General features: G+C 41.6%; 1 protein-coding gene across 2 annotated transcripts in view; it reads left to right on the top strand.

The window, feature by feature from the left end:
- LOC121889326 (serine/threonine-protein phosphatase 2B catalytic subunit alpha isoform) overlaps nt 1-14,824 on the top strand; it is a 74,512-nt gene that overhangs the window by 52,241 nt on the left and 7,447 nt on the right. The window contains exons 9-13 of one of the 2 annotated variants that reach the window (XM_042401192.1): nt 8,996-9,121; nt 9,801-9,872; nt 11,433-11,459; nt 12,585-12,669; nt 13,913-14,010. In XM_042401192.1, coding sequence (XP_042257126.1) covers nt 8,996-9,121; nt 9,801-9,872; nt 11,433-11,459; nt 12,585-12,669; nt 13,913-14,010 — 408 coding nt within the window. The remainder of the gene's footprint in view (nt 1-8,995; nt 9,122-9,800; nt 9,873-11,432; nt 11,460-12,584; nt 12,670-13,912; nt 14,011-14,824) is intronic. The other variant, XM_042401193.1, reaches the window with a different exon arrangement.

Raw genomic sequence — 14,824 nt, 5'->3', positions numbered from 1 at the left:
CACAACAGAAAGTCATCACAACATTAACAACTGTGGATATGTGCTAAGAGTTACCTGGGGAGGCAGCTGCGACCAAAATTCACTCAATACCTCTCTCCAATGACATCGTGAGCAGAAGAATTGTTGACATGAGTGATGAAATTCAACGGCAACTTGTGGAAATAATAAAGGCAGGCCCATACTTTTCCATGCAGCTGGACAAGTCGACTGACATTAGCAGTGCCGCTTTATTGTTAGTTTTTGTAAGATACTGCAGGGACGGAGCTTCCCACGAGAACAACGGCAGATAATGTAATGCACTGCCCTGATAATTATTTCACCGAAAAAGGTCTTGATTGGAAATACTGCACAGGTGTTCACACAGACAGCGCTGCATCACTGATCAGAAAACCTTGTGGTGTTGTCAAAAAGATTCAAGAAAGGGCACCAGACGCCAAGTTGATGCACTGTTTCTTATATAGGCAACAAAGCCGCTGTCACCAGAACTACATGAAGTCATAAACGCGGCTGTAAAAACTGTTAACTATATTAAGAAAAATCCACTCAACTCAAGGTGTTTTGCTGCTCTGTGTAAAAGACTTGATGCAGATCATTTGCAGCTCTTGTGCCACAGTGAAGTAAGGTGGCTTTCAAGAGGACGTGTGCTTAATCGCCTCTTTGAACTGAGAAAAGAATTGCACACATTTCTGGAAGAGCAGCACTCCCCTTTTACTGAGCATTACACTCATGGTAACTTTTGTGCAAAACTGGCCGACATTAGATATATTTGACCAGTTAAATCAGCTCAATATATCAATCAAGGCAGAAATAGCAGTGTTTTTGGTTTCAGACAAAATTTAGGGCTTCAAGAAAAAACCTATTCTTTGGAACAGAAGAGTCAATGGGGGACAATTTGACATGTTTTCACTCCTAAGTGAAGCTTTGGAAGCCTCTCCTCATGTCAACATATCCAGGGGCTATAACCCAGCATTTGACTCAGTTGTCACGAAAGTTTGCAGACTACTCCCCAGCGGACCCACAACATAAAAACCTTTGGATTTTGGACCCTTTCTCTGTGGATCCTGCTTCAGAAGACATGGCTCTGTCCACTGTGTTGGAAAATGAACTGATGGAACTATCAGCAGATAGCAGCCTGAAGCTTCATCTCACTCAAGTTGACCTTTCTTCATTCTGGATACTGGCTGCCAGTCAGTAAACCTCTCTGTCAAAATGGGCAATCAAATTTCTGTTGCCTTTTTCCACCACCTATTTATGTGAGTCAGGGTTTTCCATTGTGACTGTCACTAAATCAAAGGCAAGGAACTGAAAACAACTTTAAATGCTATTCTGCGTGTCAGCTTCTCACCCATCCCACCATGACTCGATCTCATTATTTCCCAGAAGCAAGCCCAAGTGTCTCACTGAGGGTAAGCAGAATATTTGTTTTGGTCATTACAGCTGACAGTGCCATAACACAAATTTACAGCCCAGTCTATCTTTTCTCCTTGTTTTGTCATGTTATATTTGTTTCTCACTTATTTGGGAAGGTGGTCCTCATACATTTTTTAACAATCAGGAGTGGGCCTCAAGTTATGAAAGGTTGAGAACCCCCAGTCAAATGAAATACATTGAGTTGCATTATGGGAGGTGTAGGATTCAGGGTGTTAGAGGTTGACCCGTACTGGGGACTAAGAGTTAGGGTCTCTCTGCCTCTGTTGCTTCAGTTTTTTCATTCATTTAAAAATCTTTGTCAGTGGAGTACTGCTTTAATTTCATCCCTCAGAATGGTTTATATCTCACAGATACCAATTTATGGCACGTGCCTGCTTCTAAAGAGTGTATTATCATGTTTATCACACTTATACAGTGTATTCAGCTGTTTTGTGTTCCAGTAGAGATTGATATTACCCCATGTTCTGTAGTGCACAAAATCTTGTGTACGGTATTGTACTTGCTCAATGACAAAAAGCTCTGTCACACTGATTTGGTCAAGTTGGGGTATGAGCCAGTGTCGACTGAAGTGGCCTGGTGCCGGTTCACTCGGCTCCTGGTGGTGCCTTATGCTGCGCTACAGTGCCCACGCAATAATATAGGCTTGCCTTTAAGCTGTGAGTCAGCACTTTTCCCCCGGAGAACAGACAGTATCTGCCTTGGCTGTGGGGGCATGTGTGGATGGGGGCGGTGGTAGGCAAACCACAGGAAATGGAAATGGGAAGGAAAGAGCGATGGTGCTGGTGCACGCTGTTTTGCAATTCCGTTCCTGATGAAATGCCATAACAGGGCTTTATGCTGCAGTGCTGCTGGGGTGAGTACATTACACAAGGGAGCGAGGACTGTCCTTCTTTGGTTTTCTTTTGGCCCATTTGCAGGTGTGTTTCTCTGATCTGAGATTAGGTTGCATTTGTTTACTCTGTTCGCCATGAGCTGCCTCCATGCCTCCTTCCCTGCACAATAAGGATAGTCGAGAAACAGCGAGGCAGTTTGCCTGTCTGATTCGTTGTTTATTATTAGGACCCCATTTGTTCCATGCCAACTAATCTTCCTCGGGCTCACAGTCAACACAACACAATACAAACAAATAAACAAAGTGATGTCAGGCGCATGTTGTTTTTAGATTTGGCAGACTATTGCCTGGCAAATCATTTGCACCTCTCCAGCTCAGTATGGAACAGTCAAAAGTATCTACAATGATTTGGTGTGCACCGTCGTCCTAGCTTCAACAGGCGACCTTCAGTTGATAAAATGCCTCCCAGAGCAAGAACTGTTATCTGAGGGAGGAAAAAAAAAAAAAAGATTATCCTGTGTTTGTTTTAGAGCTGACTTCATTTTGACACACAGATGCATCTTACCTAGCAGGACTACATGTTCTTTATTTCTCTCATCATTCATTGTCTGCTTGAAAATGAGACACGCTTTTCTCTTTGGGTAAATCTGTCTTAAAGTGTTAAGAGTTTGGACTTAAAAAACAATAGCTGAGAAAAGGGAGCAATAGCCAAGCAAATAAACATCCCTCGAGCTAAAGGTCTTGCCAGAGATTTTTATGTTTAAGCTCTTAAAACTTCAACAAGTTATGGTTATGTAATTACTTGGTTCCCAATTCACTTGATCAATCATTTACTTGACATATTTCCCCCTGCAGTTGCACAATTCCATGGCATAGGCGCAGCTAACCGATACAGTCCTATCAGTCCTGTTGATGCTCTTCTAATCAGTCATGTGGGTGGGGTTCACTGGTAGAACCAAAGCCTCTGTAATGAATTGCTCTGCTCTTCGCTTCTAGCCGGAGCCTGGAGCCCACTGAGCATGTCCTGTGATTGATGGGCAATCGAGTGGGCACATAAATCTTAAAGGGGAGGGAGGAGGCATCAGCAGGTCCCATCAATCTAGTGCTGGGAGTTGGCCAGATTAACCAATGAGACCTTTTCGTGTGATGGGGGGCAGAGGGGGGGAGAAGTAGCAAGAAGTGCACCTCCCGCCAGAGAAGAGGAGGTGGAGGATATCTATGAAGCAACACAAACAAGCAAGGAAAAAGCTCCTCCACCAGAAGTGAATCGAACATGTAGCTGAGTCAGGATTATCAACACATGAATGATGCTCAGGGTGTGATTCTAAACAGATAAAGTCAAGCTTCATGGTGTCACCCATCCCTCCTTTTTATTTGTGGCCTAAACTGTTGGTTTTGCAGTAACTGTCGGGTTGCTGACCGGCTGTCCATCACTGCTCTGACCCCTGCACCCTCTCAATGAAATCAGAAAAGTGGCGCAGACATGGGTGAGCTGGCAGGGAAGCTTTGTTAAATGAGAACACTGCAACAGTGATTTAGCAGTTTTCACTGTTTGAGCTTTCACTGTTTAAGTCCTGAAGTGACTGCAGTAGAGAGAGAGAAAGGGAGGGGGGGGGAGCTGCAAGTTGGCAGTTGTACACTTTGGAGATTGCTTGCAGTTTTGTATTAATGGAACGTTTTCTGCTGCATCATTATTGACTGAACCTGAAAGCCACTAACGGAATCCTAATGGTTTTGGTGCTTGGATAAAATAAAGGCTAAATGACACTGATGTTGCTAGCGCTTCACCCCGGAGACAGTGAAGGATTGGTTGGTTTAGATCCATCTCGCACGTGTTAAACCTTCCATAACCAAATTATCTCTCTTCTGTTATTGTTTGATGATGAGGTGGAAACAATGGATTGATGGAGTGGGAACTGGGTGATTTGAAGGGACGGGAAATAAAGTGGCATGATTGGCTCCTGGCCCTGCCACTGGAATAAATAGCAGGATGGAAGCTAGGGCAGTGATGACGCCAGCGCAGCAGGGAATTAATTTTCCCCCCTCGTCACGAGTGCTAGCGAGAAGAGTATCCCCTGCTGCAGATTGCCCACCCATCTGTTATCACTCTGGTCATTACTGGGCTTCCCTTCCGTTTTCTATAAACATGGTTCAGTTGTAAAACTTTTCATGCTGCATCAAACAAGAAAAACGGACAAAGTAATGTTATGCAGGACAGGCTTAGACAGCTCTTGTTCCATACCAACTGGGATCTAAGGTCAATCATGAGCTATTGAAGACACTGTTCATATAAGCTGTATACTGAATCCTGGTTCTCATCCTCACAATATTATTTGAGTAAGAAATCTTATCCAAATACTATATTGAGCCATTTCCATGACAATTTGATAATGAACTCCATCCACTGAGGCAAGACCTTGAGATGCAGTGGAAAGCTCCAGAAAAAGCTATTAAATGGATATTGATTTCAGACTTTTTTTCTCAAACCAAAGTCATTTAAAATCCATTTAACACCTTTAGAGGATTTACGTTGCCATAAACAGTTATTTGTCATAAATGAAACAGTATTTTGTGATTATTTTTAGTAGAAAGGTCAGATTTCTTTTTAAAAAGAACGATCAGTGTTGGCATCATACCATGCTGAAGTTATTGCTTTGTCATGTCAGACAGACATGAAATTATATTGCTGCAGTGATTACAATTTGCACTGTCACTTTTGTCTTGTGTGAAGCTTGTCCACACTTTTGAGTGCCAAATCTCAGGTCACCATATTGTAAAACCATATTGACGCATGCATAAGTGCCAGTGTAGACGGAAGCACAGTTGCTCCACACACAGGAACCAATGAGTGGAAGCCAAAAACCATGTTTCATAACAAATCCTGGTTTTTATTCATTAGGAACTGGCTCCAATTCAGAACCGATTCTCAATACCAAAACCATGTGCGTGTGAACACAGTAGACATGAATGATGGGAGTTTCAGTTTCCTCTGCTGCAGCAAATGTTCTCATTAACTGAAAAAAGTAAAAAAGCATTCATGCATTGCAGCAGTTCGTGCACTACATTAGATCCTTACCCTTCATTCACATCTGACATCTAATTGAAGCAGAGCATTGAATGTAATGGACAGAGAAGATCTAAACAGCAGGCGTGGAATACTAACCCTGTGGAACTTGATACAAGAGGCCTCGGAGACAGATATGCAGTCAGCATTTAAGTGTCGGGACAGGACAGTGGGAATCTCCCCCTGATCTCAGAGCAGTTTTAAGCAGTCCTCGTTACCGGGGAAACAGGCTTCAGGCACTCCCTTATGAATAATTAATGAGCGGGCGTCACCTCGCAATATCTGTGTTACCGTGGCAGCAGGCTTTGGCCTCAGCTACCCTGTTACCACCGTCAGAGCAGCAGAGACATCTAGTGGCTGTCATGCAGTGCTAAATTGAGTCAAACTCAGCACACAGCTGGTCGCCACAAGGGCAATGCCCTCCTACTTCATAAGAAATAACTTTTCATCTGCACTAATGACTGTTCTAATTATGAGGAAGTAATTACAGTGCTGCTGATGTCAACCTCATCTGCATGTTTCATGCACTATCCAAAAAAAAGAAAAGCGGGCCTTGACCTGCCTGTACCCATAGCTTGACGAGCATGTTTGTTTTGCACGGGGGAGGTTGTCGGGTGTCCCTGTTCCTTTAAAGGGAATCCGGTTTGAAGGAGCAACGGCAGGGGAGCTGACCTTCTCCCCCGCTCTGCCTTTTTCCCTCCAGGCTTCCATGGCTGCATTCAATCAAGTGCCTCGACGATGTTTATGCAGTATGTGATGTTTATGCAACGGCTGCCCACGCGTGCGTTTGCTTTCATGCACGCCGACACACACGCATAAACACCTACAGCCCTGTCTGAGTGGAGTTTGTAATACAACAGTAATGCCATCCTTTTCTTATTGGGCTAGGTAGTAGTGTTTTTCTGATATTGATAATAACGCTATGTTAATTATACAGAGTATAGATGTTGTTCCCCTGCAGATATTTTTTCTGTTGTGTCTGTTCATTTGTGCAACCAAAGAGGTGATGGCAGAGGAATGTAATGCTTGGCAATACTTAAGGGACCACTTTGATTGCATAGTTACTGCACTGTATGCATTACCATGCCTCATTGATTACATACACACACACACACACACACACAGAGGCTGAGGCAAACCCCAACCCAGCAGGATGTTTTCTGACCCGATTTGTGTTGCAACCGAGGTTATAGCTGCTTGGGATGCCAGGTTTGATGACTTGCTATTCCCGACCCTGCGAGGCTGAGGCAGGAAAGTCCCCCATGGTGACCCAGCCACGGTGTCCGCTTTCCCCACCAGACTGGCCTCGTGTATGAGAGAGGCAGGGACCTCTATATACAGCGTGGATATATTTATGTTTGGCGGCTCTCTTGTGCCTTAATCACGGCTGAGGTCACATGCGGCATGCTGTGGTCAGTGTTTAGGAGATGTTTTCAATGTCAGAAGTTCAAAGAGAGCATGTGATTTTGATGGGGCATTCTGCAAAATAAACTGATATACTATATACAACTCAAAGAGGAATACTGTGCATCCTGAGGCTTGAATTTTGTTTATGTACTGATGGTGTCAGTTATCTATACATATCCAGGGAGATGGAATCAAGTACATAAGGAGGGCCAGTGTCCGTCTCTGCCCTGTCCTGCTTTTGTAAATCAGCAACTGTCAAATAGGCTTTAATTAATCACAAAAAACACAGCTAATTCACTTTGCTGCTGTTATTCTGCTCCCTCTCTGTACCCTTACTGTGAACACCAGCCTACCCACACCCACTGGAGTCTCTACTGTTACATGATTAATGTAACTGCTTGAATAATTTAAATCCACTATGAGTAGAATCTTTATGTGTATTTTGGGAAATACTGATATTGTTCCACTTCAGTTTTTGTATAGACATGTTAATTAGTAATTGAATTTTGTTACCTTTGGGCAGAGCCAGGCTTGCTGTTTCCAGTCTTTATGCTAAGCTAAGCTAACCAGTTGCTAGCTGTAGCTTCATATTTAATGTACAGACATGGGTGTGGTATCAATTTTCTCATCTAATTCTCAGCAAGAAAGCAAAGAAACCTATTTCTCAAAATGTCAAATTTTAAAGCAAAAGTATTCATATTCTTGGAATAATGCAAAAAATATGGATTTTTATCTGAGCATGTGAGGGAAAAAAAATGCTCGGATGATGGCAAAAGCATGTCAGAAGGAATAAGCAGTTGCATTTCATATGTGTAATTGTCGGTGTCATGTCCATGTCAGCTTGTCCAGAAAATGAGAATAAATTAATGATCATCGTACAGCGTTCATTACTGTTTCCCATCAGTGCCTTAGCTTCCCGTCTCTGCCCACTCTCTCTTCGCCTCCTCAACAGAAATCGCTGCTTTTCTTTTAACTAATGAAGAGTGTTCAGCCTCACAGACCCCAAATGCTGAGCCATGTGTTTCTGTGATGTTATTCATGTATCCAATCCTGTAAATGACAGACATGTTTCACCAACTGGGGGCGGTAATCAATATGCAGAGGAAGTGTTCCAGAGGGGGGAAAAGGGGGAATTGATTTTTTTTTTCCCCCTAAACGCTGGTTACCTTCACTTTGATGCCTGTGCATTTCCTATTCCTAATTTACACATCTCAGTTTGTAGTTTTGCATATATATTAGTCCTTCTGTCAAAGTGGGAGATGGAAAATTGCTGATGTTAATGTCACCTTAAAATGTTGTATCTCTGTATATTTGGTCTTTGTGTAGATAGTTTAATAACCAGGATCCTTTTTATTCACTGTCATGTCCCAGAGGTTGACCGAATCACATCCAGGCTTCAGTCTCGGTGTGGATGAAAACCTTTTGGCCGCTTTACACTTTTTGTTTACGTTTTTGAGCCAGCTGGAGCTCTGTAAAAATGGGTGTTTTTGTTCAGTCACAACTCTGCATCACACCTGCAGCTAATGAATCATTAACCAGAAAAAAATAAACAACAAAAACACCCAGGAGCATTTATTGCTTTCATTTAATATTTTAAAAACTTAAAGGTAAAAAAAACAAGCCCCGTGTCCCCCCTCAGGGAATGGCTTCATTAACCAGCTTAAGTCAGTTAAATAAAAATCTTTGTTTACAAGTGGAGAAAGCCTTGGTTTTGTTGTTCTGTTCAAATTTAATCTCTTAAATCTTCTTTCCAGCCATTCCTCACATATATGTTTCATGTATCTCCCGGTTGCTCATCAGCTGATGATATTCTCCCAACAACAAGCCTTGTTTCCTGGCACTATAGGCTGAGTACTTTGTGGGATATTCTCATCAGGCTAATAACATGTTGGACTGACATACTGTAGGGATATGTACCATGGAGTGTACCAGCTGCTAAGGCCATACAGTATTTCTAAATGGTGGTTGGGAACATGATGGAGGATTTTTCTTGGTCTGTTGAACTTTGGACTCATAACTTGCAGCCTTCTATCTTAGACTTTATAAGAAGAAAATAGAGACGTTATACTTTTCAACATTTATTGTTATATACATATGCATCAGGAGGACATGTAGAATCAGTCAACAATATAAAAGTTATATTTCCCTGATTGGTTTTATACCCCGAGGCTGAAATTGGAAAGTCATAGCATCTTCTCTTACACATTTGGACATATTTTAACAAACACCTCTCTTGTCTTCTCTTTTCTCTCCCCCTCCAGCGGCAGTGCTGAAGTACGAGAACAACGTGATGAACATTCGACAATTCAACTGCTCGCCTCACCCTTACTGGCTGCCCAACTTCATGGATGTCTTCACCTGGTCCCTGCCCTTCGTCGGAGAGAAGGGTGAGCAAGCTCTTTCACGTACACATTTTCAGTGCAGCTTGAACAAGTTTAGAATGATAACATTATTAAAACATTCAGTTTCTTAAGACAATAGTATGAATATTGAGGGAATGTAATGCAGGCACTCACTGTAGCATGCCACTATTTGTAGTTGATTAATAGTACACTCACTGTTATTACACATGATTGAAGATAAAGAAATATGTTCATATGGAAATTCACAGGATTTTACAGTGGATATTCTTTTCATAAAGGTCTATATATGTTAGGAATGAGCACTAGTCGAGGAATGTTAAAAAAAAATGGCTAAACCTGATAAGAGACTTGGAATGTCTTGATACATCTCTGTCTATTAATCATACATAACTGTTATCTCTCATTGACGCACACACTCTCGGAAGCCCATTTTGGGTGTGACCCGCTCACACGGATATTCCCAGCAGTGTTGCAAGGTTACACAGACACTGCTCACTGCGTGTGTGTGTGTATGTGTGTGCGGAAAGGTCATTCAGGTGAACTTTTGGCTGTCTTACTAGCACCACATGACTTGTTGCCTTTCCCGTATTTCTTCACAAACGCATGGATACCAAAATTGTGTGAAGCAGCATGTTTAAGAACAAAAAAATCCATGCCAATGTTGTGAAATATATTTTTCTTCCTTTTTCTTGTTTCTCTGCAGTAACTGAGATGCTAGTGAACGTGTTGAGCATCTGCTCCAATGACGAGCTGACGACTGACGAGGAGCTGGATGGTAAGACACAGGAGTTCTCCCTGCAGTTTGTCACGGATCCACTAGAGGGAGACACAAACTCATTCAAAATCTCATACACACACACACACACATACACACCCACACATTCTTTTCTGTTTTTTACACATACCAGACCTGATCTGCCCTATTTTCAGGACATTTCAGTTTAATTTGATTGAAACATTCTGCAACACATTCATCAACAGAGAGACAATCCAGACACAGTTTGACACAACCAGATGAATGAATCATCTGCATCTGCACCTTGAAAATACTTCCTTTAGTTAACCCAGGATATCAGCTGACCCGTAGAAAGTCCAAAACACGCCTGCCAACATGACATAGAAAGTTGTTAGAAGAGTTTTGTTCTATTTGGTCGCTCTGTGGTGTTCATACAGCACCATTACTACTATAGTTTTCATGCTTTTTATCATCATGTAAGAGTAGGGAGTTTGAGTCATCCATGGTTACAGCTTATCTACACCGAGATGACCAGATTTCCTCTGCCTGCCCCACCCCTTACTGCCAAACAGGAAATGATCTCACCAGTTCTTCCCCCCTTCTCTTCTCTCTTTTATGTTTACTGATGCACTAGCTTTGACTCTGTAAACAGCACCCAGGGGTGGAATGTCAGGATATCACCACATTTCAACTTCATATAAAACACTTTGAGACTTTTTTTTAAGCTAGCTGAGCTGAATGAAATGTCAAAAGATTGGCTAATCAATTACCTGGAAATATAAAAGGATGGTATATTTGAAAAAGATCCAGATATGTGAGGCGTGAACCACCCGCCGAATGAATTTTAAGAATGTTGTTGTTTTCTGATTGGAGATAAGTTATAATTCAGAACACGTGACATTCAATTTAAATTCAGATTGGCCAGTGGAACAACTTGTACACTATACAGTCCCTCAAATAATTAGCTGTTGTTCATCATTTTCCACCACTTCATTCACACACTGTTTTTCATGATCCACTTTATTTTCACGTTTCCCTGCTCTCACTTTCACTTTTCAGTTTCCTCTTTAGCTAATTTCTTCTTATTTTCTAGTTTTGTAGCCATCTCCACTCATATATTTTGTTGATTTTCACTATGTTGACATTTGGATCGTACTTTCCTCTGTCTCTCTCACTCATGATCTCCTGTTCTGTGCCCTCCTAATCTCTGATAATCCTTTTGTCGCCCTATTCTTTATCTGCTATTGTTTCCATGGTTTCTATCATGTTGATATTCCCAACCTCACTACTTTCTCACGTGTTATGCTGTTTCTTTCACATACTGTTTTCCTTTCTTTCTCTCTCTCTCTCTCTCTCTCTCTCTCTCTCATGCTGTGATGTTGTCACCACCTCGGTTTACCTCATCTAATTTCTCTTCTCTATGTTTTCCAGAGTTTTGTGTTCAAGGCATCGCTTTTTCTTTTTACACTCGTTGTGCTTTCTTGCATCTTATTTCGCCGTCTGCCCCACTCTTCGCCACCTCTTCTTTCATTCTGCAGCCATCCACTGATCTCTCTGTCCTTTTTGTTGTCTTCTCTTCTGGGGGTGTTTCATGAGAAGGACAGCTAATATATCCCCCCAAAAAAGGTACAAACACAAGCCGTAGTGGTGTGTGCAGCGGTAGATAGTCCAGTGCTTGCTCTTTTGCATTTCAAAAGACTTTCAACTAACGTCACTGTTTAAAGCACCTTCTAACACTTCTACTGAGGCTCGCCGTTGGTCTTATTTAGATGTTTTTGGGAAACGTTGTGTCAGTAGTGTTACAGTTACATGCTCCTGCGTCTGCTAAGGACAAATCTGACACATAAACAACAACAACAACAACAACAAAATGATGTGATAGTTATATACCTCATTTTAGCAGTTACCCAAATGAATATTTTTGCTTTACACATTAAAGACAGCAGTGCTACTCAAGTGGATCAACCCTGTGGAAAAACACATTCTTAAGTATTAGTGGTTGCTTAGATGAAGGATGAGCAAAAGAGTTTTAAACAAGACATCAGACTGTCACAGTTCTTTCCTTTACCCAACCTTTCACCACATACCAACTTCATTTCCATCCTTCATACTTCGTGCATTTTCCAAGCGGGGTCCCTGGGGCCTTGAAACTGTTATTCCACAAAAAGGGTCTCTTTAAACAAAGTTTTGTTTTCCAGTCCAGGAAAAATCCTGTTTGAGTCTCCGCAAAAGCAAAACACAGCACAGGAAAAATCTCTTCACAGATTCATATTGAGTGTGCTCATCGAATGTGCTGAAAAGCCACATTTGGACAAGGAACAGGCCATTTACAGATGATGAAACAAGGTTTCAGCTACTACCCAGGGAAAATAGTGTGTAGGAGTTAAAGGGACTGCAACTGAAGAGCACTAGTGGTATAACACAGACGGCATGTACTGTATGCACTGACTGCTGAGAATTACTCTCCAAATTGCTGTGATGTGTGGGTGAATTCAAACGATTTTGTATGATATGAACATCAAGCTTCAATAACCACATGGTGTTTGCATCATGTTCATCTGATGCTGGATAAAACTAAAAGACATGCTCTGTCATGACACATTGACTACATTTTATGGTACTTAAAAATAAAGGCACATAGAGATTAAAACAAACACGGCACGCAGACAATAAATAACACTTCCACAGGATGTGGTTTAGTACTTGTGAGTCACAGTTTGTATGACTATCCCTGACCTCTAACCCTTCCAGGTGCCACAGCTTCTGCTCGTAAGGAGGTCATCCGCAACAAGATCCGTGCCATTGGAAAGATGGCCAGGGTATTCTCTGTGCTCAGGTATGTAAACATGAAAACCTCTGTGCTCTTTCAATTGAATTGGATATCTAAAACTGCACTCATCAGTATTTTTATATAAATGAATGGTCAAATGATTGTCATGTGAAAGTTGTCACTGGTAGTGACAAACTTACAAAGAATTATCACGCGACTACAGTTCCCTTCAGCTCTGTGGAGTGTTTTATCATCTTTCAGCTCATTGTTTTGGTTTTACGACCCGCAACTTTTCTGTTTTGGTTCACTCTCACTGCTATCATCCACCTTACTTCCAGCTGCGGGCAGCTGTTTTCAGCCAAAAAGTTCTGATAAACCCACTGTACACTACCTGCCAAGCTCCAAACAGCAGACAGTTATCGAACATAGGTTTGGCTTTATCGCTTATCTAAGGCTGTATGAACCTTGCCAGAGGAAGGGAGTCTCTTAAACAAACAAGTATTTAATTTGAATCACTCAACATCCTGATTTTACTGTGGTTAATCTGCTTCTTACTTCGTAAGACAGCGTTCCCCCCCTGCTTTGCCCTCACATAGTCCAATGAAGTCTATGAAAGCTAGCTAGCTATGAAAGCTTATCATGGTATTTCCCCTTTGAAACAACTGAAGCAGTTGTGCATTGTTGATTCAGTTCTATGAATATAGTAACTACTGTGTATAGTTTGAAATCTAAATTGGATTCTCCCCAAAATCATTTTTATTTACATCACCACAGGCGGGCTGCGGGCAGCTGTTTTCAGCCAAAAAGTTCTGATAAACCCACTGTACACTACCTGCCAAGCTCCAAACAGCAGACAGTTATCGAATAGCTGGTGAACATAGTGAAGCATTTAGCTGCTAAGCCAGATGTTTCCCTCGGGAGTTGGTGGAGAGCAAAAAGAACCAAAAAGAGAGTGAATATTGGACTCAAGTCACCAGAGACATGACTCCAAATGCTAATCTTGCTCTGTGTCTGATGGATGCATAACATAACAATTGTTTGTTAGCATGATAGTCATAACAGTAAAGATTTTAAGGTTATAAGATGTCAGACTTTTGTTTACAACTGGTTGCACTGCCCCCAAGTGGCTGAAAAATCACTATAGATTCTGCTGCTATATGCTGGAAATTAGTATCTAGTATTTATATTTTAGTCATTTAGTAAGATTTAGAATGTCCAAACACATATTTCTGAATATTTAACAATAAAATTAGCTTTTGGGAAGTGATACCCAGAATATGATGTACATATTTCTGTGTTTATACTTTAGAGAGGAGAGTGAGAGCGTGCTGACACTGAAGGGACTGACCCCGACTGGCATGCTACCAAGCGGAGTGCTGTCCGGTGGCAAAGAGAAGCTGCAGAATGGTAAGATTGTCACCAAGTACCCAGAGACCCCCAGCTATGGCCCCCAGAACGGATTAACACACACACACAATTTGCCCTTACACAGCAATACCCTGAATAAAGTGCTAGCTCAGTGTTTAGGGAAATACTGTATATACAGACTCCTTCCCTTTTCCTTCAGTGACGGTCCTGGAATTTCAAATTGCTGCCTCGAGGTAATACTGTAAGTGTAGTGAAAAGTTTCTGGCAGCTTTAGTCAGTATTGTTTCTATACTGTATGTTTAGTTAAATATTACTAACCAATAACAGCTGCTTTATCTAGTTTTCTCTCAACTTTAATATAGTTCAGTGTAATAATTTCCTGAATAAATGACTATAAAATATCAAGTTATATTTCCTAACAAACAGCACATTCTTTCCAAATAATGCCAAATACATTTAGCAGATTTTCTTTGTCCTTTTGTCTTCTCTAAAGTGTCTCCCTGCTGATGTCTGGCATTAATGCCCTGTCTTACCGCCCCGTCTCTTTGTGTATTCCACTGGTTTTATCTCAAATATCACCTGTATCTTTTTCTTTCTCCTTTCTCCCTAGAAACTGCAGGTATAATCGGTTGTGCAAGTATTCTGTTGTGGGGTTTTTTTTGTTTTGTTTTTTTTGTTTTTTTCCCCCCTCGTTTTGTGAGACAAGTTTAGAGTTCAGTTCACCCTCTCATGTTGAATTCCAAACACTCCCCAGATGAGTTTGACAAGCTGCCGCAGCAAGGAAGTGAAGGCTTTCTGGGAACGCCTTTACAAACACTTCAAATTTAGTCGGACTCCTCACAGACATGGTCAC

Source organism: Thunnus maccoyii, chromosome 22 (assembly GCF_910596095.1).
Source record: "Thunnus maccoyii chromosome 22, fThuMac1.1, whole genome shotgun sequence".
Lineage (NCBI taxonomy): Eukaryota > Metazoa > Chordata > Actinopteri > Scombriformes > Scombridae > Thunnus > Thunnus maccoyii.
Note: the sequence above shows the minus strand (reverse complement) of the source record. Positions and strands in the feature narration are given on the sequence as shown.